General features: G+C 53.3%; 1 protein-coding gene across 4 annotated transcripts; it reads right to left on the bottom strand.

The window, feature by feature from the left end:
- Window positions 1-1,768: 1,768 nt before the first annotated feature.
- Window positions 1,769-23,352, bottom strand: Gramd1a (GRAM domain containing 1A). Of its 4 annotated transcripts, none has more exons than XM_023563680.2 (19): window positions 23,078-23,352; window positions 13,804-14,014; window positions 13,698-13,718; window positions 13,247-13,331; window positions 12,995-13,098; window positions 12,822-12,917; window positions 11,985-12,065; window positions 10,585-10,697; window positions 10,279-10,432; window positions 9,692-9,890; window positions 8,394-8,537; window positions 7,126-7,244; window positions 6,895-7,037; window positions 5,746-5,849; window positions 5,490-5,663; window positions 5,300-5,387; window positions 4,130-4,237; window positions 3,929-4,049; window positions 1,769-2,223 (listed from the first exon to the last, which is right to left on the bottom strand). In XM_023563680.2, exons 1-19 carry the CDS (start codon window positions 23,335-23,337, stop codon window positions 2,131-2,133), a joined length of 2,418 nt encoding a protein of 805 aa, XP_023419448.1. In that variant the 5' UTR covers window positions 23,338-23,352; the 3' UTR covers window positions 1,769-2,130. The 4 variants fall into 4 exon arrangements, with proteins under 4 accessions (XP_023419448.1, XP_023419449.1, XP_005002303.1 ...); XM_023563681.2 differs by having other exon boundaries at window positions 10,291-10,432; XM_005002246.4 differs by lacking the exon at window positions 23,078-23,352 and adding an exon at window positions 20,195-20,340.
- Between the last annotated feature and the right edge of the window lie 1,388 nt (window positions 23,353-24,740).

Below are 24,740 nucleotides of genomic sequence, written 5' to 3'. Positions count from 1 at the left end.
CCAGTGTCACCTTGGTCAGGTATTGCGTCCATTCAGGCTACACTGCTTCCCTTGCCGCTGACTTGACCTCGTTTCCTTCCTACCTGGCATTACTTCTTTTACATAGCTTTTCAGTACCTGTGCACAGAAGAGAGTGAGGCCGCTGTGCTTGGCACTGCTGTTACAGCACCTGGAACTGTGCCTGGCACACTGTAGGTGCTCATGAAGAATAAACAGTGCTTATTAGACCTTGCTTCTGGTTTGCTGAACTCACTACTGCTTCCCAAGACTTTCACAGCAAGTTTGATTGTTCATGCTTTACAAATGAGGAAACTTTGAGCTAAAGGATCAGAACTCCTGCTCATGGGTGGGGGGTGGCTATGAGACCAGTAGATTCTGTCAGACAGTGGGCTCTGAGCTCTCAGGACCAGGCTGGCAAAGAGACTCTTGGCCGGGGTGGCTGCCCAGGTCCTACCTTCCAGTTCTGGTTGGGGTAAAATCCCACAATTCCCTAGCCTAGCATCCTGTGCCAGCCCAAGGGTGTGGGGCACATCCAGGGCAGAGGGGCAGAGATCCAGGGACACCAGACACCTTTGTGGTCCGGGCTTTTATGCCAGCACCTCCGGAGCTGTGAAATTCCCCTGCAGAAAATAACTGCCTTGCTGTTCCAGGCTGTTCCCGGGTGGGGGATGGTAGGTGATGACACAGTAAGGACGGGCAGTAGCAATGGGCAGGGGGCAGCCCCTACAGCCCTGCAAGATGCCTGGGCATCTTCTATGGGTTTGGTCCTGACCTAAGCAGTAGAACCAGTACTAATTCATTTAGTTCTTCCTACAAGGTGGGTATCAGCATTATGAGTAATTTACATGTATGGAAAGCTGAGGTACCCAGTGATTAACTGGCCCTCATCACACAGCTAGAAGGTAGGAGAGCCTGATGATTTTCACAGCCTGTCACATGACTTGCCCAAGATCTCTTGTGACCTCTCCTTCCCTCTGGGTCCTATATGGCCAGGGCTTGGCCTCAGCACATTTCCTCATCTGTACCACAGGTATCTAAACACACTCCACCTAGGTGGGCTGAGGGAGGCTGGCATCTTGCATGTAAATATGGAGACCTCCCTGCTGGGTGGCCTTAGGCATCTGTTACCACCTGATGGAGTGAGTCACTGTGAGAAAAAAATCAAACATCTGGTCATAGCACTACAGACATACTTGATGCTTACTACTTATTTTTCCTCTGAATTTTCCTACAATAAGCATAACATCTATTGGACACTTACTGTGTCAGGCTCTGGCACATTTATAACTCCTTGAAGCCTCTAAAAGTGTTTCTTAAAGTATGGTCCCTGGGAAGCACTGTCAACAGAATCCCAGTCCTGCACCAGCCCAAATTAGAAACCCCAACCCCACACTCCATTTCACAGCAAGCTCTCCAGGAGATTCTCATACAGCTAAAGCATGAGGACCACTGCCTTAAACCACTGTGAGAGAAGGAAGGTGTTATCGTGCCCATTATGTAGAAGATGAAACCGAGGTTCAAGGACATTGACATTCTGTGGGTTGTATGATTACTGGTAGCAGTTGAACCCAAGCCACTAGGAACCAACTTGTCCTTGGAGTCCCTGCTTTGGACTTTGATGATGCTGGTGGAGCATGCTGGAGGGATTCTAGATGGCCTCAATGCCTACAGGCCCTGAAGATGGCTAGGTGCCTCCTTCCTGCCACAGCAGGGTCTGAGAGCCAAGGGAAGCCCCTACCCATCCCAGGGGCCCACAACCACAGTCACAGCCATTTCCAACCCTTTATTGGAGCTTCGTCAGCCCCAAATAAATATAATACATTAAACCCAGAGCTGAGGGAATAGTGCACCCCAGGGGTGCCCCCCCACAACCCCAGCTGGGCAAAATAAGTTAGTGGGGAGCCTGCCACGGGCCAGGCCAGCTCCCTGGCCAGACAGGTGATGGCAGCTGGACTCGCACACGCTGGTCTAAAGTGCATTTCGGTTCTGTGGTCCCCAGTTCTGCATGGTCCCTGGTCAGGCCACTGAAGGGGTGGGCAGGAGGTTTCCGGCACTCGCACCGTGCCAGCAGTGGCTGCCGGGGCTGTGTCTCTCTGTCGGTTTGGGGGACGGCTGTGTGGCCAGGCATCCTCAGGAGAAACTGTCATCAGGCTGTGGCTGGGTATCGAAGGGAGGGTCTGAGACTGCGATGCCTTGATGCAGCTTCTCCAGTGAGAACTTCATCTGCCAGGAGAAGGCAGGGAGTATGAAGGTCAGACCAGCAGGGGGACGGAGCCCACCCGTACCTTCAGCTGAAAGGCGCCCCTGTTCAGGTCACTACGAGAAGAGCAGAGCCACGCTGTATATGCCCTGTTTAGCTTCCCCCAGGAAGCAGAAGATGGGCCTAATGTGAGCCCAGGACTCAGATGGCCTGGGTTCAAATCTTGACTCTACTACTTGTTGAATGACCTGAAGCAAGTTCCTCTGCTGCTCTGGGCAGTCATCTGAAGCATGTGTCAGCAACATCCCTGCTTCGGGGGATTCTTTCAGGGGTTTAAAAAATACTAGAACCTGATTGCAGTAAGTGCTCAGTGCACATTAGCTATTATTACTTCCCCTCACGACCTTGGGCAAATTCAGGGACCTGTACCCAGGATGCCATCTATAAAATGGGTCCATGAAATGGCTGCCTGTTTATGAAATGGGTAACAAGCACATCCTCCAAGAAGGTTAGCGAGGAGCCTCAGACCATCAAGCATGCTTGGCCTAGCAAAGCCCAGCTCTAGTACTGCTCAGTGTGCACCTGCTACTGCCCATCTGTGAAGTTAATTCTGTACCCTCAGTGACTTGAGGGAGAAGAAAGTCACCAAAATTTAACTCAGGATAGGGATCTGTGCCCTGTCCCTGCTCTCTCTCTCGGTGACAGGGTTCCAGCCTGTCGCTCCCCACCATGCCCTGCACAGCTCATCCAGTGGGACCATCTCCCCATGTGCATGTCCAGGACCCAAGGAGGCCCCTGATGTGGGCCTCAGTTTATGGAAGGAGAGATTTCTCCATCACCTGCTTCTTCAGCTCTGCTGCTCTCACAAACCCAGCTAGTGGTGGGCTCTCCCCAAGTCTCCCACTCGCATCCCCACCACAGGCACCTCACTTTTGCTCTGGCCAAAAATCACAGGGGCTCAAGGACTTCTCTATGTAGTAACAACATGATTATGAGTATCTACTGTGTACCTGGTGCTAAGCTCACATACATAACACACACAAAGTGTTTACTGTGTACCTGGCACTTTTCCAAAATGTTAACCCATTTTATTCTCTCAAGAGGCAATGTCAATTACAGCCCTTCATACAGAAGAGGCACCAAGGCTCACATGGTAAGAAAACAAACAACACTTACACAGGTCACATAATAAAATCTGAAGCCAGCTGTCTGCATAGATGCTGCCCTTGAGCCATATGGGATATCCAAGTAACCCCTTCCTGGAGATGAGACCCCTATATCCTTCAGAGAGTCTCTCCCTTCCCTCAGATCATGTGATGCCTTCATCAGGCCAAAGTGGGGTTAGGGGAACAGGGACTAAGCTTATCCTGCCCCTGGCCACAGAGATTGGCCCCAGAAGCCAATGGAGAGCCTTCTTCCCTTCAGATGCCTGCCTGGAGCTGCAAGTACCACTTTGGTCATCCTGAAGGAAGTATCATCCCTAAAGTCACTTCTGGGGATCAGACAAGAGATGGTTTCTTACTCCACAGAGCAGCTGGATCCAGCCATGCCTGAAGTGAGGCTTCCTGAACATTTTCCCCAGATCCAAATCAATAAATTCCCCTTACATTCCTGACTTTCCCAGCTGCCCCAGAATGTGGGGACTAAACACTTTCCCCATTTACAGAGGAGCAAGAGAGGGGAACTCGGGGACCCACGCCTCCCCTTCCAGCCAGGGGCTGCCCCTACCTCATCCAGAAGCTCCACGGAAGCTCGCAGGATCTGCCTCCACTTGTGTGCCTCCACGCTGTGGAACTGCTTCTGCAGGGCCAGGATCTCGGCCCACTCCGTGGCTGTCTGGGGGAATTTGCTGCGGGGATGCAGAGCTTGAGTGGGGCCTTGGGCTCCCCTACGTGCCCCATCCCTCAACTATGCAGGCTGCACGCTCACCCCTTGGCCAGGGCCAGGTTGTGCCAGGACTCGATGGAGTGGGCTGTCCTCTCCAGGGACCACAGGCGGTAGAAAAGAAGGGCATTGAGGGCGATGAGGACAATGAGGCTGCAGACAGGTCAGAGGTCAGGGGTCAAGGGTGAACTCTGGATCTCCCCTCCCTCAATAATGACACCCTGAAAGGGACCATGATCACATCCCGCACCCCTTCAAAGGACAAAACAGACAGAGAGCGTGGGAGATGGCCTAGGGGCACATGACCCACAAGCAGGAAGGCCAATTCAAATCCAGGGCTGCATGATGCCCATAGCCTAGCGGCCACACCAGGGCACCTTGGAAGGGGACTGCAGGTATGGAGTAGCAAGAGGAAGCTGCAGGGTGTGACTAGGGATGGGGGCGGTACAGGATGTGGGACCCTACCTCACACAGATCCTGCAGAGGCAGCAAGGCAGAGACAGAGAGATGAGAGTCGCCCAGCCCTCCTCTACCCTGGTAGCCCTGAGCCCAGCAGGCTTCATGGCCTCTCCTGGGCTGCTGGCCTTGGGAAACTGAGACCCAGAAAGCCTGAGATTGTGGCCAACCTGCCCTCCCAGAAGTGCACTCCCCCACTTCCCCAGAGCACGCGCCCTTCTGTACCCGTGGGCCTCCGCATGCCTCAGTTTCAGCCCAGCGTCCTTGGATTTGCCAAGAAGTGGCCCTGACTGCCATCCGGAGCTGGGAGGAAGCCTGCACTGCCTCCCTGCTTCCCAACCCTGGCTTCAGTCCCTCTGGCCTGGTGTCAGGTCTGCCTCCCTTCAAAGCTGCTGCTTACTGCTGTGTCCCCACCATCACCCAGCTTAGGGCTGGACACAGAAAACACGAGCAAATCATACAAAGAATCTTGCTTCTTTTGCAAATCTCTCCCCATTCACCGAGCTAATTCCATATCCTGAAGCACCAAGCTCCTCCAGAAATCTCACAGGCTGCCCAGGCCCCCCAGGCTTCTGCTCTTCTAGCAAGGAAGACTTCTTTATGACAAACTGGGTATCATCTAGGCTGCATCAGGTTCTATGCTGGACACGTCCATCTCACATAATCCTAACTGGGAGGTAAGCCCACACTCCCAAGTAAGCGAAGAGGGCAAGGGGGACTAAACATTTGCCCAAGCATGCAGACCCAGGCCTTACTCACACAATGCTGATGAGAACCAGGGCACTGGGGATGCCTGCCCCAGGGCCCTGGTCTATGGATGGCTCTGAGAAGCGGGAGCTGAGGGAACCTGTGGAACAGCAACTCAGGTCAGACAGCCACCCCTCAGGTGACCCTGCCCCAAAGTCCCCAGCTCCTCCACCTGCCCTGACCACACCCCAAAGGAACACACCCGAGGTGTGCACACCGGCCCGGGTGCAGGGGTCAGGGTCTGGGTGCTGGGGCCCGTCGCCGTGACCCCTCCAGCTCAGGGGTCGCTTCCGCCTCCGCAAGCCTGACAGCAAGCCCCGGGCATCCTTCCCACCTTCCTCCAGGGACAGCTTTTCGGCCTTGGCTAGCTCTCGCTCTGGGGAAAGCAGAGTGCTTTAGATGTCTGTACCCAGCAGGGCCACAACCCTTCCTGGCCCTAGCTGGCTCCCTTCCCCTACCCAGATGATGGAAATAATCTTCAATGCCACTCCAAGAGTTCTTCTCAATGAGCGACTTCACGAGGCTCCACGGCTGCTTCCTGTATCGGATCTCCGAGGATACCCTGGGGGCAGGGAGACAGGGACAGGAGTTAGGGTCTTCCCTGAACCCCAGCTGGAGTCTTTCTGTCCTCTATTTCAGAGAGAACCCTCGGCCACTCACCGACAAAACAGACCCACTCTGCACCCTGTGGCTTCCTGGCTCCCGTACTGGTCCTTCTCCATCTGTGCAAGTCTCCCAGCTGCCTGGGTGCCATCCTCTTCTCTCACCCCATTCTTCAGCCTAGACCTCACCCAGACCTCTGGCTGCTGCACCCCAACTCTACATGTCAGGTCTAGCAGATGGTTCCGCTCTATATGTCCCAAACTGAGCTTCTGATCACACTCCAGGGCCCATATCCCCGTCCTGGCTCGATCCTACAGCGACTCAGGACACCTTGAGCTTGTCCCTGCCCACTGTCCTTTCCTTTTCCCACTCACAGTTGAACATGGCCTCTCAGCACCTGGTGTTGCCACCTAAAAACTCTGTCCAGAAATGAACTCTTCACCCTCCGTTCTCCCCTACCTGCTGCCCCATATCCCTGCTTGCCTCAGGGCCTTTGCACTGGCCATTCCAAGTGACCCCTCACCTCCTTCAGGTCCTTGGTGAAATATTCTCAGAGGACCATCTCTGACCAGTGTACTCAGGATATAACCCTCTGCTGGCCCACTCACCCGCAATTCTTAACCCGCTATGCTTTTTTCCAAAGATTACGTGAGTGGGAAACACTCACGTAATCACTATTTTATTGGCTGATTTCTCACTGAGACTAGGGTCTGGAACAGAATGGCCACACAGGAGGTGCTCAATAAACAGCTAAACAAATGAACTGTTCACCTATGTACTCATGCAGTCTGTCAGAGCTCAAATGTGCCCTGCAGGCTGGAGAAACTGGCTGCAGGGTCTCTGTATCTACCCTCTGCTACTCAAAGTTCAGGGGACCAGTTCCTCTGGGACCCAGTGTTTCTGCTCCTCTGGCATGTGGGAACCAACACTCTGCTTCAGACTCTAGGTAGGCAAACAGGGAGGGGCCCTGTGAGCCTCAGGCAGGCACCGGGGCTGCCGCTCACCGGAGCCGAGCCTTGTTCCGGGCCAGGCCCAGAATGCAGTAGCGGTGGGCAGTGTAGAAGTAGTCCTGGTACGGGATGCCCTGGGTCAGCACCTCAGAGTCCACCACACAGCCGCCTGCCTGCGGGCCGCGCCGGAACATCGTCTGCAGGGGCGCAGGGAAGGGGGCAGATTAGGGCCATGCCCTCGGGCACCCTTCCACCCCGCCCCTGCTGGCTGCCATGCTGGCCCACCTGGGTCTCCACCACAGAGGCACTCTTGGGGCCCAGGGGGTTGCTGATGGGGATAGTGTATGTCAGCACCCGGCGCTGGTGGCACTTGCTGTCTCCACTCCAGGGGCTCAAGGTCACATCTAGGAGCAAGAGGAACAGAATGAGGAAACCATTCTCTGATCCTCTGCCCTCGGCATCAGGAGACTCGGCCTTTTTAGAGGATTAGGGTTAGAGTTAGAAGACTCATCCCAAAGGCCCGCCCTCCTACATGTCCTCACTCAAGTTCCTTTCTTTTTTTTTTTTTTTTTTCTTCTACTTTCCATGTCTCTTTTTTTCTTTTTCTCCCCTACCCTTTTTTCCCCAAGGATTAAAAAAAAGAAGAAGAAAGAAAACTACAATAAAATTTCAAAACACATCAATTAGGGCAATTTATGTTTTTAAGAATCTAATACTTTAGATGCTGGTGACAATTAGAGCTGGGACCTCTCTCCGAGCTTCGAACACCTGTGATCCATCTCTCTGCTTGTCTGCTCCTGTGGCCTCAGTTTCTCCTTCTGTACCCAAATTAGCTTTTCCCCTGAGCTTCAGCTCATCTGTAACCTTCTGAACATCTTTCCTGGGGTGTCCTTGAATCCTTCCCACCTCCCAGGCCCCACAGCAGCCTCAGCATCTCACCCAACCTGTCCCCTATGGGTCCCCGTATCTACCCTCTGACAGAGTAGACTTTACATGTGTGATCATTAACTTGTCATTGTTTTGTAGTACTAGGAATTGAGCCAAAGGCCTTTACATTGGGTTATACTCAGCCCTTTTTTATTTTATATTTTGACACAGGATCTCACTAAGTCACTTAGTTGCCCAGGATAGGCTTAACTTGGGACCCTCCTACCTCAGCCTCCCAGAGTGCTGGGATTACAGGCTTGCACCGGTACATCCAGCTCATTAACTTGTATTTACTAAGCATTTACTAGACATTATCCTAGGCTCTTTTCCAGTAATAACTCTTCTAGTTCTCATGGGTCCCTGAGTAGGCGGGCTTTAAAAGGGTGCACTCTATTATCCAGAATAAGGAACTGAGTCTCAGAACATTGCCCAAAGTCACTCAGCTAGCTGAGTGACTGAACCTGAATCTGAGAAGCTGAACTACTTCTGCTCCCACAGATGCCAACTGCCCACCACACACACCACGCCAGCTAGTGGCCACCACCTATCTCCCTCATGGTCCTTCCTCACCCTGCCCTGCACCAGACTAACCACAGCATCCCCCCCAGGCCTGCCTGCCCACTGACCTGTGAACTTGCACTGCTGCAGAAAGCCCTGCAGGAAGGGCGAGTCCGAGAAAAGCATCTGCTGCAGCCGCTCAGCACCCACGTGGAAGACAGAATTGATGAGGAGCCGGCCAGAGAGATCAGGAAGCAGGGCGGCCAGGTCAGCTGGGAGACAGAACAGGGCCTGGAGGGCGTTGATCCTGCTCCTCCGCACTCCCAACCCTCAGGGTGGAGAGGAGCCCCCATCATGTGTGCACGTGTGGTACTGGGGATTGAACCCAGAGCCTCTTTAATGAGCTACAGCTACACCCCCAGTCCTTTGAAAATTTTTTATTTTGATATTGGGTGTTGCTAAGTCACTAACTTGCCCAGGTTAGGCCTGATCTTGCAAGCCTACTGCCTCAACCTCCCACAATGTGGAGATTAGAGGTCTGCACTACTACATTCACAGAGAAGTCTCATCTTGCTGGACCACCAGGGCGATTCCAATGGAATCCTTTGACTATAGACTGTTTGCTCCCTGGTGCATCAGCATCAGTGATTGGTTCAGCAGTGGGTTCATTCATCACGCTGGACCAATCAGAATCAATGCTAGAGTTTTTCCTGTAGCCTGTGGGAAAAGCATGCTGTCTTTCTATTTGTGCTAGGCTGAGCAAGCTGGACTGCCACCACACCAAGGTTACCTGAAAAGTAACTGGCACAGAGAAAACAAATACAACTGGTTCAAGCATTTTACATACACTAACTCATTTCATTCTCTTAACAACAACACTGTGAGGTGAGTACTATTATTTCTAACCCCACTTTTCAGATGAAAATACTGAAGCTCAGCCAGATTGAGTAAATACATGTGTCACATAGGTAGGAAGCAGTATAGCCAGGATTTGAACACTGGCAACTGATCTTCTGAGTTTGCTCTCATCCTGCCACACAGCCTTCAAAGCAGAATTCAAGACATATAGATATCTAACAGTATCATTGGAATTGTGTCCCTGCCCATATTCTGAAATTTTGCTCCTCCAATAATGGGGACTGAACCATGGATTTTTGCACTGAGATATGTCCCCAGCCCTTGTTTTAATTCTTATTTTGAGACAGGCTCTTGCTAAATTGTCCAGGCTGACTTCAAACTTGACATTCTCCTGCCTCAGCCTACTAGAGTGTGGGGATGATAGGTATGCACTGCCAGGTCTGGCCAAACCTTTGCATTTTTTTCAGCCCTTCTAAGCCAATATGTTGCCTACTTGCTTGACTTGTCTGAGTGAAGTTTGTCAGGTATAAGCAAAGCCAGCAAATGAAACAGAGTTCACCTGCCTCACCTTCTTCCCCCGTGGATGAAGAAGAGTTACTGGTGTCCGTCAACAGCTCCTCCCTGGGCAACAGGTCCAAGGGACCCAGGGAGGTGGGCCCTTCGGGAGGGGTGGGCTCTGCACCCAGGGCCTCTGCCACTGGGGTCACAGTCTGGCTGGAGGATACATCTGGCTGCATATCCGTCTGCTCCTCCTTCTCCTCCTCTGCCTGCAAAGAAAGGCTTCATCCACCTCATCCCACATGCTGCCCAACCTGAGCAGCCCCTGGGTCTGCACTGGACTCAAGAGGCTGAGGTGGTAGTGTGCAAACCTGGGCTCACAGCTGAACTGCAGACTGTCTTAGATGCCTGGACCATAAGATTTCTCACCTACTGCTCATCTGTCTCAACCACATGTCTCTTACCCTTCATGGCTTTCTGTCTGTCCTCCTTCTGTCTGTTTTCTCTTTCCCTATGTGGTCCTGCTTTCCTTGCCCATTTTTCCATTTCCATCTGTCCCATCCCTCCATCCATCCTCCCCTGTCACTCTGTCCCTCTCTCCCTGCCTGCCCTTGGCCTTCCTTTACCCATTTCCACCAGCACCCTCCTCTCCAGCACCTTCCTGCTCACCACATCGCTGCTAGCCCGGGAAAGGTTGGGTGTAACATGGCCACGGCGAGACCCCACGGGGCTTGGCTCCCGGCTGTGCTCTGTGGCCCCCGAGGGGGTAATGTCACTCAAGGCAATCACATCTCCCACTTCCTTGGGGCTCCTGCAGGGGAGGGAGGAAGTGGGTCCCCCGGATCCTTGGGACCCCCCTCCCACTCTCCTGGGTCCACCACTGTCTGCCCGGCACCCCAAGAATTCTGTGCACAGCCCTTCATGATCTCCTTGATGCTCGGCCACCTCTCACCTCCTACTCACCCCAGACCATTCAGCTGCAGAGGGGAGACATAGTCTTCATCCTCGCTGGTGAGGCCCAGCTCCGACCCATAGCACTGATGCACCAGGTGCCAGAGCTCACGGGGACTCAGCGTCTGGGCAGGCAGGATGTGGTGTTGGTCTCAGTTGCCCTGGATGGAGCTCTCCCTGCCAGTCCTCAGCCTCAGCAGTTCCCCAGGGATTCCACAAGGGGGCGACATGCTCTCCCGCACCAGACTCTCCCCACTCCCACGGGAACGCGCAGCAGTTATGGTCCCTCTAGGCCCTGGCTCTGGCCCTTTGGACCTCCCAAGTCCTCGTAATACTTGGTGAGTGAGTTGAAGTTTCCATTCTTACAGAAAAGAATGTGGAGCTCCAAGAAGTGAAAGTCACTGGCTCAAGATCACACACGTAACCTGAGGCAACTCTGGGATTCACACCACAGAGTCCAGAGCCCTTCATTCCCACCCTCAACTCTCTCCCCAGGTGTCCCCAGGTGGCAGGATGACAAGGGCACTGGCAGTGAAAGAATTACAACGGTAATAAAGGGAAGAAAAGCAGCAGCAGGCGCATGAACCAAGCTGGTTCTAATGAGGTACTCTTCTAATGTCTTCACAGGTACCACTTTCTGGAAAGAATGCGCTAATGTAATATTAACATTGTTTTCAGAATAGCGGTACAAAAAGATGCATAGGAACATATCCAAGGTCATCTGACTGGGAACCGGCAGAGCTGTGGCTACAGGGGGCTTCAGAAAGCCTCAGGGCTAACCACTGAGATACTCAGCCTCAGAGGACTTGCCATCACCGAGTATCTGGTCTGGGACTGGCTGTGGGAGCCATGAAGTAGGAATAGACCCCATTTCTGTGACTTGCTCAGGTCACACGTCTGAAAAGTGATGGAGCTTGAACCACACTTTGACCTTTCCTGCCTCAAGCTCCTTTGAGATGTTGACTGCATTGTCTCTCCCTCTTGCTCCTGAGTGGGACCTTCTGGAACCAGCGTTTCAGAGGCCAGAGTGGAGCTGCCAGGGAGTAGGGCATTAGAGCCCCTAAGAAGGCAGGAGGTGCGCAATGAGTTAGAGGGGTGGCCAGGGTGCTCTGAGGCACTGCAGAGCATCAGTGATACGTCCCCCCTCCCCGCCAACAGAACACTGGTTTTGTGTGGTGCGAAAATCTTCTGCAGCCCAGGGACAAATTAAGACAGTCTATACTGACTGGTCTGTCTCCTTTACCAGAGATCAGCTTCCAGGTCAGCCCAAGGACCCCCAGGTGCCCTGGAAGAGCCTGTGGATGTAGCTGCCGGTGAGAAGAGTCAGGGGTGCCTTCTGCTCCCCGGATTTGGGCACCCCTGGGTCCTTCGTCCCCTGAAACCCACCCCTCCCAGGTCCCACCCAGACACACCTTCTCCAACAGCGCATTCTGCCAGAGGCGGAAGATGAGGAGGAAGCAGCGGTCACGGGCTCCAAAAGAGGTGAAGAAATGCTGCAGGGGAGAGGGGATAATGAGACTGGATAGGGTGAGGGAGCGGCTTCCACATTCTCCCAGCTGTCCCTCTGCATTCCTATCCTAAGGAATCCATGTATCACCCCTGCATCCATTCTGTAAACTGTTTAACCCCACGGCTGGCCCAGTGCTGGATGGTGCTGGAGTCACCATGAGGAGGAGTTCAGGGTGGAGTTGGACCCCTCTCCCTGCAGCCTCAACCCTGCAAATTGGGGCTGCAAAGGGAAAGCCCAGGGCATTTCCCGAGTCCTCCTCACTAGGGGTGGCAACTAATCTGGCTTTGGGCTGGCAGAACACAGGGGAAAGTCTGCGGCTTCCCCTGCTCTTCCCACTCCCACTTCCCCCACTCTTCCCACAGGTGTGACGTGGCCTTATTGTGACCAACTGGATGTGAGGCAGAAAGGCACATGGGAGGCCAGCTGTCGAGGGGAGGGGACATCTGAGCAGCTGGATACATGGGTGACAAGGATTTTACTACCACTGCCACCTCTCCAGGCAGCTGTAGGAGGGGATACAGTGCAGCAGCAAGGGAACAGGAGGCTGCTGCAGGGATCCAGGCAGAGGTGATGAGGGCCAGGCCACAGTAGGGGCTGCGAGATAAAGGGCAGGGACAGCTCAGCTGCTCAGAGCTCAGAAGAATCAGGCCCTGCTCTAAGCTCTGTGGTATGTGGGGGGAAAGGGCAGCCTGTGGAGATCAGTGGCCACGTGGCCCTATCATCAGCTCCCCAAGCTCACCTTCTCACTCTCTGTACAGATCTGGATGGCGTTGGGGATGAGCTTGGCCGTCTTTTCCTTCTTCAGACACGTCACTTCCTTCAACTGGATGGAAATCTAAGGAGACAGGAAGGTCAAAGGTGCCAGGGCCATGCCCCCACCCATCCCTGCCTCTTCCTGTCCCCAAGGCTCACTGTGGTCTCCCAGCGGAAGATGTTGCTGTAGAAGCAGATCCAGTTCTCGGAGAGATAGAGGCGGCCCTGCAGGAGGATCTCACGCTGCAGGGCGCAGGAGTAATCTGAGAGCCACCAGGCGCCGGGAGAGACAGGCAGATACCCGAGTCACCCAGCCATCCTGGCAGTCCACAGCCCAGCGGGGACAGTAGGGAGGGCAGAACTGCAGACGAGGTCAGGGGCTGGGGCTGGGCCTGAGGTGTGGGGACTCACCCACAATGAGGCGCTCAGCTTCGGGGAGTTTGCTGAACAGTTTACGGAAGTCCTCATTGCGCTGTTTGTACGTGGGGCTTAGCATCTGGGGGTGGACAAGTGAGAGTCTGGGTGGGGATTCTACCCCAGCACAGCCCCAGTACGATGCCAGCTGCCATTTACTGACTTCTTATGTAAGCCAGGCCCTGTGGCAAGTTCCACCAGCACCACCAACCCCTGTTCAATACCCACTCCCATTATGCAAGGCAGGGCTGTTTCTTAAGGAGAAAGAGACAAGCCCAGAGACATTGAGTGACTCACTCCAGGTCACACAGCATACAAACATCAGCATCTGCTGCAATGCTGGCTGCTAACCTTGGCACAGCACCAACTCTCTGACTGCTGCAGTCTGGGGCTCTTGGCCAGCAGATGGACCCCACCTCCCCTGCACCCCTCTAGCCCAAATACTTACACTGTACCAGCTCTGCATCTTCTGTAAGAGAAACAGAGGAGTCAGGAAGAGCCCTTGGATTCCCTACACTCCCACCTCCTACCCACCCACCTGGGCGTTAACAAACCTTGCTGTTGCGGATGAAGTTCCGGCTGCCCAGGCTCTGGGTGCTGGGGGTCCCAGGAACCCCACCCTTCTCCAAGGAGCTATCTGACCCCTTCTCTACCATTGTGCCTGATTCAGGCTCAGGTGGTGGCCGGCTTGGGGGCAAGAGCTGCAGCCGCTTCCGGAGAGATGGGGAGCTGCTCGGTGTGCTGCGACCAGAATGGGGCGTGGTGCTAGGGCCAGGGAGAGGAAACAGGAGACAGGCTGGGGTGGGGTCAGGCCTGGTTCTAAAGACCTACTCACCAGTCCAACAAACCTCACCGACCAATTCACTCCCCTTGATCTCCCCATCTCCTCATCTAATCTCACCCTGCCATTGATGTATCCAGCCACCCACCCATCCCCAATCTATCCATTCATTGCTCAATCCATCCATCCATCACTCATCTATCTACCCACCCTCCCATCTATCCATCCACCTGCCCACCCAGGCACCTGTGCCCCTGCCTTGCACTGCAGCTCCAAAGCAGTGCCTTGATCACTTTGTAATCCTGGGAATGACAAATACATCTTCATCTTTAAGTTACCCAGTACATATAAAAGACTTCTACAGAACCTGGTACATACTAAGCACACACTAAGCTCTTAATATCTGTTTTTTAAAAAACTAATTCACTCATGCAACAAAATTTAATGAACAGCAACTTTCCACTGTGTTACTTGAGCTAAAACCATAAGCATGCCTCTGAATTTCTTTTCCTATCCCCTCATTTCTGATCTGTCAGCACGTCTCAGTACCACCACCAAAATTTATTTTTTTGTTACTGGGAACTGAACCCAGGGCCTTTGCACAAAGCTATAGTCCCAGGCCTTTTCTATTTTGAAGCAAGGTTTTGCTAAATCAGTTGTCCAGATTAGGCTCAAACTTGCAATCTTCCTGCACCGACCTCTCAGAGTGCTGGGATTATAGATGTGCCTACTGCTTCTTCTGTCAATTCTCCCTGTTCCAGGTTCCATACCCTATCACCTAGATGTCACAGCAGGGTCCTCCCTGCCCCTCCTGATCCTATCCCTGGCCCTAGGCTTTCTCACTGCAGTCTGTGACCACTGGAGTCAGGTCTTGTCACCTCCCCTGGTTGTCCCAGCCATCCCAGCCTTTGTTCCCCAAGCTGTCCAACTTCATCCCCACACCTAGCCTCCACACTTGCTTCCCTCCACCTGGAACCCCAAGGCCCAGCCCCAGCCCCAGCCCCAGCCCCAGTGTAACAGCTTCCCCAGTGGCAAGGCCTAGAATCAGCACCTTCCTGGCCACACCCCATTTATCTGTGCTCCCCATTTATTTATTCAGTTTGTTTATTGCTCACCTCAAAACTGAATTGCAGTAAGTCTTGGTTGCTATGGTGTCCCTAGCACCCTCACCTGTACAGGACACATAAATAATACTCGGTAAACACTGACAACTGGATGAATGGCCCTACGCTGGCAGGAGCTGGGCCAGTGGAGACCTGGTATGGCTGGTGTCCTGGGAGAGTTAACCTTCTGGTAGGAGGCAGATGTTAAACAAACAGAACCCGCAGGTGACGGGGAGATTGCAAACTGCAATAAGGGCTGCAAGATATCAGGAACTTTAAAGGCACATTCATTGTTGATTCCTTATCAGGAACAATCAAGCTCTCTTTGCGATAAGATTTATTATTCCTCAAACAGCTCGATGGTGAACAACTTGACCAAAGATACACAGCAGGTTTGTTTCAGGGTTGTATTACAATTCAGGAAGCATTAATGGGCTCTGGGGTGAAGGCAGGAGTGCGGTCCCTTCCTGCCTCCTAGCTTTAGCAATGCCTTTCCTCTGTCCAGACTACTCGTGCCTTTATTTTCCCCCCACGTTGCAGAATGCACCCCTGGGGGGTGCTGGGGGGGACCTTCATGCTGAACTAACATTCCCAACACTTTTTATTTTTCATTTGAGACAGGATTTCCTGAAGTTGCCCAGGCTGGGCATGAACTTACCATTCTCCTGCCTCAGCCTCCCAGAGCACCCTTGACCCTCTTAAGCAACTTTCTAGACTCCCGCTCACACATTCCTTCCTTTCTGTGGGCCTCCATAACCCCCTGCGCAGCTCTTGCTCCAGCTGTGACTTCTCCAGCCTGCCACTGTCTGATGACAGGTCATTTCCCCTTCAGATCTGAAGGCTCCCAGGGGGAAAGCTCTGGGCTGTCCTGGCCCCTCCCTGCTGTCTTCCTCAGTCCTGCTCAGGAACAGGTCGAGTGGAGGCATTCACATAATACTAGTAAAATGCATTAGCAGGATAAAATATACAAGTAAGTAAGTTAAACCAAGGGTGGCCTGGACCATTGCCACTCTCTTGGACTCAGTCTGCTCCTACCTGCTGCCTGAAGGAGCCTGTGCCCCCAAGATGGGACAGGATCTTTCCAGCCTGAGCCCTTTACCTCCTGCGTGTAGGACTAGGACTGGGACTTTGCCCGCATTCCCTCTCCTCCAGTTTCTGCTTTGCTCTTCCCTCTGACCCAACTGCTTTCCTCCCAGATGTCCAGGGACACCCTGATCTTCCTTGAGCAGAAACTCAAGGAAGAGAAACTCAAGGAACAAACACATCTCAAAGACACCAACGCCAGCTGGGCATGGTGGCACATGCCTACAACCTCAACATTTGGGAGGCTGAGGCAGGAGGATCCCTGTGAGTTTAAGGCCAGCCTGATCTGCATAGCAAAGCCTTATCTCAAAAAGACCAAAACTAAACAAATAAAACCTCAGTGCCCACTGTGAAATTCCACTGCCCACCTCCACCCTCCCTCTCTGCTTTCTCTTCTGCCTCGGCACATCCCCGGTGACTTCTGGATTCCCATCCAGGTTCCGGTAACCAGATGCTAGTAACCCCATCACCTAGCACGGGCCTGGTGCACAGCAGGTGCCTCGTGAGCATTTGCTGCTGTGAGCTGAGTGAACGATCAATCCTTTGCCCTTCCAGAACTTGGATAAAACCCACCCAGTATGTGATTTGTGGGATTTGGATGTGCAAGAAATTCCTCCCTTTGTGGCCTTGGGCCAGTGTGAACCTTGCTGAGCCTCTGTGTCCTCTGATATAGTGAGAAGAGCAATAGTTCACACCTCTTAGGGCTGCCTAGAGGAGAAAACAAGGACCAACACAAAGATCCCAGCACAGAGAAGACACTGTGATCTGTTTTCCTTCTTGGCAGTGCCCAGTCCTGCCATCATCTCAGCCCACTTTAATCCAAAATGCCATGCTGATGCTGACAGGCGTACATCTCAGCCAGTATCTGGAGTCTCCAGCTACATACTCTGTAAATACACCCCAAGCACCTGCCCTGAACCTTGCACTGCAGACACAATGGCGGACTACAATGCTGCCAAGAGGGACCTAGATTCTAGGTGGGGACCTGCAGAATTAGTAAAGAAACAAGGAAATAGCCAGGAGTGGTGGCACACACCTGTAATCCCAGCACTTGGGACGCTGGGCAGGAGGATGGTTGTGAGCTCGAGATCAGCCTGGACTATAAAATGAGCTCAAGGCCAACCTGAACAGCACAGTGAAACCCTGTCTCAAAAAGACCAAAAACAAAAAAAATGGGGAAATGAGGATAATGGCCTTAGACACTGGCCACTGCTTCAAATCAGGCTACAGCATGGCCTGGGACCACTGGGTCAGGAAATTATTTGAAATGCAGAATTCTTGGACCCACTTCCCATCACAGGATGGGGGTGGGCCCCAAGAGATTCTGATGCATATTCAGGTATGAAAAGCACAGAGGTGTAGGATGGAGTAACAGATCATGGAGGTAGTCTCTTTAGTGGGTCTGTGAAGGCCTCACAGGGCTAGGCTCACTTGAGCCAAGCAATGAGAACAAGAGAACAGATTTGGAAAACCATGGGAGAAGACAGTTCTAGGGACAGGCTGGAACACGAAGTTTGAAGGCAGAGTGAACTCAGCAGGGCTGAGGAAGTCAGGTGGCCAGCAAGGCTGAGGAAGGGAAAGAGGGCACAGGCCCACAGTATGGGCCCATGGCCAGTGGTCAAGGGTTTGGGCTACATCACCCAAAGACAGAGGAGAGTGGGGAAGGGTGCCGAGTTGGGGGTGACTTCTCACCTCTCGGGCCTGAAACACAGGCTTCCCCTACTATCCTGAAGCCATAGGTCATGAGCAGGGCTGCCTGCTCAAGCTCACAAGCAGGCAGGACCCACGCCTCAGTTCTTGCTGCAGAGGGCAGGACAAAGCGGAAGTGCTCAGAGGGTAGGGGCTGCCCAGTACAGGCAGCTGTGTTATCATGGGTGGCAGAGCCCCAAGTGGCTGGAGAACCGTTACGGAGGTGGGGACCAGTGAGAGGAGGAAGGGGTTTTTGCAACCACAGACTGTCCCACCACAGACTTCCTGGGCCCCTGCAGGTCCAGCTGCCTCTGCTCAGAGACAGGCAAACACATACACAGGTGTGCATAACAAGGAACCTCAATGAGGAGTCCCCAAGTCTGAATCCCAGGCAAACTGCACTCACTCACAGTTGAAAAGCGTCCCCCCCCCCCCGTGTCTCTCTCTCTGTCACACACACACACACACACACACACACACACACACACACACACACGTAGTGTCTTAAACATGCTACAGTCACAGACAGAGCCAGAGTCTCAGAATAATCATCAACACACACAACTGCAGCACTACAAACATGCTAATCACACACACAGAGCTACAGCACAGCACTGGAACACACAGAGAACCACAGGAAGCCCCAGATAAACAACATTTACATACAGAGCCACAAGAGTCTCAGTGAGACATTAAAAGCAAAAAAGATTCACATAAGTCACCAGAGAGAACCTCACAAGGAAAAAAACAGTCATAGGGAAACCCAGCTAAATCATATACACACACATTTAAGGTAGATTGTCACGCAATCAGCACACACATCCCAACAGCTCCTCTATCCTCATAGTCACCATCTGGCAGGGAAAACAGAGCAAAGTAATAGTGCCACCGTGGCAGAGAATCTTCACACTCACACACACCACAAAGGACTCTGGAAAAACGCAGCTCCAGGGTGCTGGGAGACACACCTTGACATCACAGTGCCCAGGTTTTGAAGTAATGCATAGGATATGTTTTATAAACTGTTAACAAGGGGACAATGCTACTCCTTTCAGAGTCAAGGTTATACCCAAGGTTTGAGGAAGGAGGGCCTCACACCCTCAGAGAGCCACAAGGGATCTCTCTGTCTCTCTCCTCAAGCACACACAAAGCCACAAACTATCTAAGCTGCACACAGAAAAGCTCAGGCACATGCAACAATGTCACAATCCCAAATACCCAGAAGGTTGACAAAAAACCAGAAGTAAATGACAGACTCAACCACAGAGGGGCACAACCACATGCACACAAAGACACAGGCACACAGCAGTGGACAGATGCTGGAAATTCACATTTGCACACAGAATCAAATGAGTTTCAGAAGTAAACCACAGGCATACCAGCAAAGAGAGTCCTGTAGCACACTGATACACACGCTAGAATCACAATGGGACAAACACTGGTAGCTCACAGGTGACATAAGGAGCCAGATGGAATTAGTGGCAAATTACAAATACCAACAACTAACAAGGATGATAGTTGCTGCACCCCTAAAACACAACCAGACCCACGTCGGTAATCTGTACTTACTTGCACGATGGAATGAGAAATATTACACACATACAACCAAAGGCACGTCACCAGCAGCAGGCAAAGAGCCCCAAACACACACTACACAGTCACAGTCCTACACACACAGGAAAGGTAAGTAACACAGAGCCACAAATGGAATTCGTGGAAATTACACACACCTACACCACGGAAACGGCTCGCAGCTGTTGTGCACGCATTAGGAGCCCCAGACAGACCCACAGTCATGGCCAGGACGGGCTCCACAATCGGAAACACTCGCACACCGAGCCAGACAGGAGGAGGAGGAGGAAGGAAGCTGCAGGCACGCAGGACCCCCGAGCACCTCGCAGGAGCCCCGCCCCCCGGCAGCCGCGACCGACGAGCACGGTGGGAGGGGGCGCAGCCGGGAGGGGCTGCCGGCCGGCCCAGGGCTCGGCCGCCTGTGGGCCCGGGCCGGCAGGGGCTGGACCCCGTCCTCCCTCCATCCCGGGCAGGGCGATCCAGGCCGGGTCTGGAGGTTGGCTGCCGAGAGGTCTCCCCCGGCCAAACCGCTGCAGCCCGGAGCTTCGCGGGCCGGCAGCGCCGATCCCGACCTGGATCCCTCTCCCGGCCCAGCGCTCCACGCCGGTGCACCCCGTGCGCCCCGGGTCCCCTCACCTCCGCTGCCCACCCGGGGTCGCCCCACGTGCACCGGCGCCCGGACCCGCGCCTCCCCGACCGCGGCGGCCCGCTCCTTACTCGAACATGGATGCGGCGCGCGCCCGGCCACAGGGCAGGGCCCGACTGAGCGGGGCTGGGCTGAGCTGGGCGACCCCGCAGGCCGCCGGCCGCGCCTGCCTGGGCCGCCACCCCCACCCGACCCCGCCGCCAGCACAAAAGGCCGGAGCCGCCGGAGGCCGCCGCGGCGTCAGCGACACCCGGTTCCTGCGCCGCCTCGCCGCGTCACGGCGCCGCCCCCCGGCCGGGAGGGGAAACGGGGCGGGCCTGGCGCGGCCTAGACCCGGAGAGACTGCTGGGGAGTGGGGATGAGAGGACGGGACGGGGGCAGGGCGCCAGAGACAGGCGTTTTATTAGAGCTGAACACCGTGGCCAAGGCTGCCTGGCTGCAGGCTGGGGACTCCTCTCCCTTAGACCCCGAAAAGTCAAATCTGCCCAGGCCACCGGCCGGGAGGAACCGGGGAGCTGATGTGGAGGTGGTACTGCACGGGTAGGCCGGGAGAACCGAAGCTGGAGGAAAAGAGTAGGGCATGAATCTCCACCACCCCCTCGACCCCCAACCCTCCCCTGTCTCCTCCCAGTCTCGAACCCCAGCTCTTGCACCGGGAGTTTCTAGGACCTTGGGCGCTGGAGATTTAGCAATCCTAATCTGAATCCAGCACCTCTGGCTCTTACTGGTGCCTCGACCTCAACCCCCAGCCAGTCGTCCTAGGTGTGGGGTTCCAACTGGGATAACGAAATAGAGGGCATTGTCAGCGGGAGGGGTGGGGGCCGGGCCTCAAAAATGGTAAGTGACTTGTGAGGCCTGGGAGCCACAGGCTGCAAAGTGGACAGGGGCTTGTTTTGCCAGAGCCAGCACCCACCCTTGCAGACTGCTGCCTGCTGATGTGCTGGATTCCTTGCCCAGAGAGACAGAAGTGTGAATTCCACCAGCACAGGGACTTGATCCCTACCTCTCCAGGGTGCACTGTCCACCCCAACACTTGGAATTGAACTCAGAGTCCAGGCAAGTGCTATCACTGGTGCTATATCCTCAGCCCCTTATTTTATTTGATTTTGAATCAGGGGTACTATGAGTTGCCCAGGCTGGCCTTAAATTTGTAAACCTCCTGTCTCAGCCTTCTTACTGTAGGGATTACAAGCATGTGACACTGTGCCCAGATCCTGCCTCTTGGAAACTCTGCATTCCCATCCCTTCCTGGCCCTTAACCTTTCTCCCTTAATCCCCACCCACGCAAAAAAAAAAAAAAAAAAAAAAAATCCCTGCCTGACTTCTCTGTTTTGGTGGATGGCAAACCCCAATTCTCTGAATCTTACTTGACCCTCCTCACCTGCTTAAGATCTGTCACAAACCCTGTGGGCTCCACTTATAAAGCCTCTCCAGAAGCTAAACTCTTACCCCACACCACTTGACTGCCCCCAACCAACTCCAGCCTGATCCCCTGGCCTGGAGCATCACACCAGTCTCTTCTCTGGTCTCCTGTTCCTGTCCTTACCCCCAGTCAGTTCCCACTCATAGGCAGCCCGACCCTATGAACACCTGAGCTCTCTTGGCTTAAACTCCCCCCAAGTAAAACTCCCACCTTGGCATCCAAGACCCTAGCAACAGATAGAGCCATCTGGCTCTTTGGTCTCTCCATTGCGCATTCCCTACCCACTTTGCCTTCCCTGCTGGGCCCTGTAACTCACTAGGCACAGTCCTGCCTCTGCCTCAGGACCCTTGTACTTGCTATCCTTTCTGCAGGGGAAAGCTCTCCCCCAATTCTCCCTGGCTGCCTTCCACCTCAAGATGTCCCAGAAGCCTCTTTCCACCATATTCCTGTGTCCCAATTCTATCTCTGCCTGTTTCATCTTTTGAAATATGTCTATATTGTTAAGTAGGGAATATTAATTTCAAACAGGAAAACAGTGGCCATCTATGCCTGTGACTCATATGCAATCAACATGGACATTTGGCCATATTGCTTAAGATCCCTTTTTAAAGAAAAAAAAAAAAAAAAGAGGGGAATAAACTGTTACAAAGGCCCACTCCCCACCCCCCACTTTCTCAGTCTGAGTGTCAAGCCTTCCTCCTGTGCAATTTGCCTACCCTTTTTCTACAACAGGATGCCTCTACCTACAATATAATCTAGCATTTGGTGTCCTTTTAAAAAAGATACATAGTTAGGCTCCTACTTGATCATTTTGCAACTGGTTTTCCTTTGTCATTGTTTCTGAAATTTTTCCACACCAGTACACAGAGCTCTGCTTCATAAACCTTCACTCTTAGCCAGTGTCCATTGTTGGAAGAAACCACAATGCATATTTCTACTCCCAGCCAATATACAGTCTTTCCTTTTTCCTCTCATGCCCTTGAACCTCCCAGTTCCTGTGTCCTTGGCTACAGGTAGTGAGTCTTTACAGAAGTTTTTTTTAAGTGTTTTTTTTTTTTTTTGTCTGCAGGTTTCAGCAGGAAATACCTCTTGCATTGGCCTCTAGCACATACTTAGAAATACATGTCATGTCCCAGAAGTTGCAGGAAACCACACGTATTCTCACTATGCCTGCTACATAGCATTATTTTCAGTCCTACTCTACTTCAGTTTGGAAACAAACTGCTGATCACAGCTTACCACATTGGTTTCATGGTCCTTATGTGGATGGTAACCCACAGTTTGAAAAGCTCAAAGGTGGGGAGGGAAGTGCACTCTAGACTTGCTCAGTTGAGCTCAGAGTTGGTATCATAATGTACCTGTGCAGGTTTTGTTTGTGCATCTACTTAGTGAGTGGCAGGGCCTATGAGGCTAAGGCAACACTCACCTGTAGCTCCCAATCTGGACGGGTGACAGTCACGAGGCTCTCACCCTCCACCATGAGGAAAGAGAGACAGACACTGTCTTGCCCATCCCACGACCCAGGTCTCACCTGTTCTGGGGTAGACTCTCCAGCTCGGAGGTCCTCAATTGCGGTAAGCTTGAGGGTGTTGTGGAGCTGGGGGGTGACTCCCCATCACTACATGGTGTGATCTGAATGGTTGGTATGGCTGGGAATCTCCATGGCTCAGGAACCAGGTCCTGGGCTCCATCATCCTGTGCCTGCTGTTCTGCTGGGGTAGCAGGCAAGTCCTGGGCACCACCCTTGTTCTCCAGCGGCACCCAAGGAAACAGGGGCAGGAGCTCAGCCATGACGAGGGTCTTGAACAGCAGTACCACCTCTAGGGGAAAGAGAAGACAGGTGAAGGGGGAGGGTTTCTGTCTAAGATCCTACCACCTTCCCCTCTGCTATGCCAGGAGAAACGAGCTTTGATTAGGAGCACAGTTTAGGGGTCGTAGAGATTTGGTGAGGTTCCTTCCCTTCTGTGTCCTACTCTAGTGACCCTGCGTCTCACTTCTTTTTCTGGGGACTGGTAGATCTGACATGACATCCTGGGGGAGTGGCAGAAACCCCAACCATAGTAGCACACAGTGATGGCATAGCAAGTGTCTGTTCGTGTCCTTAGGCTGGCAGTGTTTTCTAAGCATCCACAAAGGCCATGCCCTGGGTGTTCCATGAATTTCAGCCTGACCCCGATGTCATTTCTAGATATAAAGTCTGGAAGGAGCCAAGGCTGAGTAGGCTCCAAAGACCTTGGCCCTCAGACACAGTTGTTGAGTGGAGAAAGAGAGTAACAAGAAACAGAGAGAGAAGCAGAAAGACAGAGAGAGACAGAACCTGGGATTTCCCTTCTCTGGCTTCCCAGCAGCGGGCCCTCCTGAGACAAAGGGTGAATGGGCAGTGGCTGCTGCAGCCTCCGCAGCCTGGCAGGAAGCCTGGCAGTTCCTGTGGTTGGAGCTGCCGTGCTGGTGGGCAGCTCAGGCTACAGAGGCCGGACAACAGCCTGTCAGTCAGCACAGTAGAGCATAGCAAGGACTTCTTGGAATCCAAAGAGACAGTTCCCCTGGCTGGGGAAGACCCTGACCCTCACAGGCCAGGCTGGGATATTACCAGGCACACTAGGACCCCAACACTCTCCTACCTTATGAGTTCTTCCTCCTGTTCTCAAAAAGCTCAGAACTCTGTGATGACAGCAGAAGACCTGGCCCTTCTTTTCCTCTTCGTGTCCTGGCTGGGCCACAGAGTCATGACCTTCAAGCTGGAATAGTCGGGCCAGAGTCCTGTTACTCTCTGGCCAGCTGGGAGAGAGGACAGAGAAGGGGGTGGGGTGCTCAGACTCTGGAGGAGGCTGAGGAAGGCCACCCCACCCTTCCCTTCTTGACAGCCAACTGAGGAAAGGCTCTTCTTACTCTAAGCCTCTGGCAATCCATCCCTTGGGTTCGTCAGCTACAGTGCAGCTTCTGTTCCCTGCCCCTCAGTGTTGCTCTTCCAACTTCAGTCAGTGGCTGAATCCAATGTATTGGCCAGTCCTCATCTTCCTGCTCTGCTCTTCGAGGCCCTGAACCTGGGAGAGCCCTTCGTCCCTCTGGGATGCTCTCAGCCTACGTGATGCTATGATTCTTGGCTGGCTCCTGCCTCAGTGATAGCCCCACCTCCCTTTCATCTATACCTTCTCCTCCTGTGGCCTAAACTGGACACTTTTCTTTCTCTAGTT

Source organism: Cavia porcellus, unplaced genomic scaffold, assembly GCF_034190915.1.
Source record: "Cavia porcellus strain 051 isolate PalLab524CR breed Dunkin Hartley unplaced genomic scaffold, mCavPor4.1 scaffold_7, whole genome shotgun sequence".
NCBI lineage: Eukaryota > Metazoa > Chordata > Mammalia > Rodentia > Caviidae > Cavia > Cavia porcellus.
This window is presented reverse-complemented; position numbering and strand designations above follow the sequence as displayed.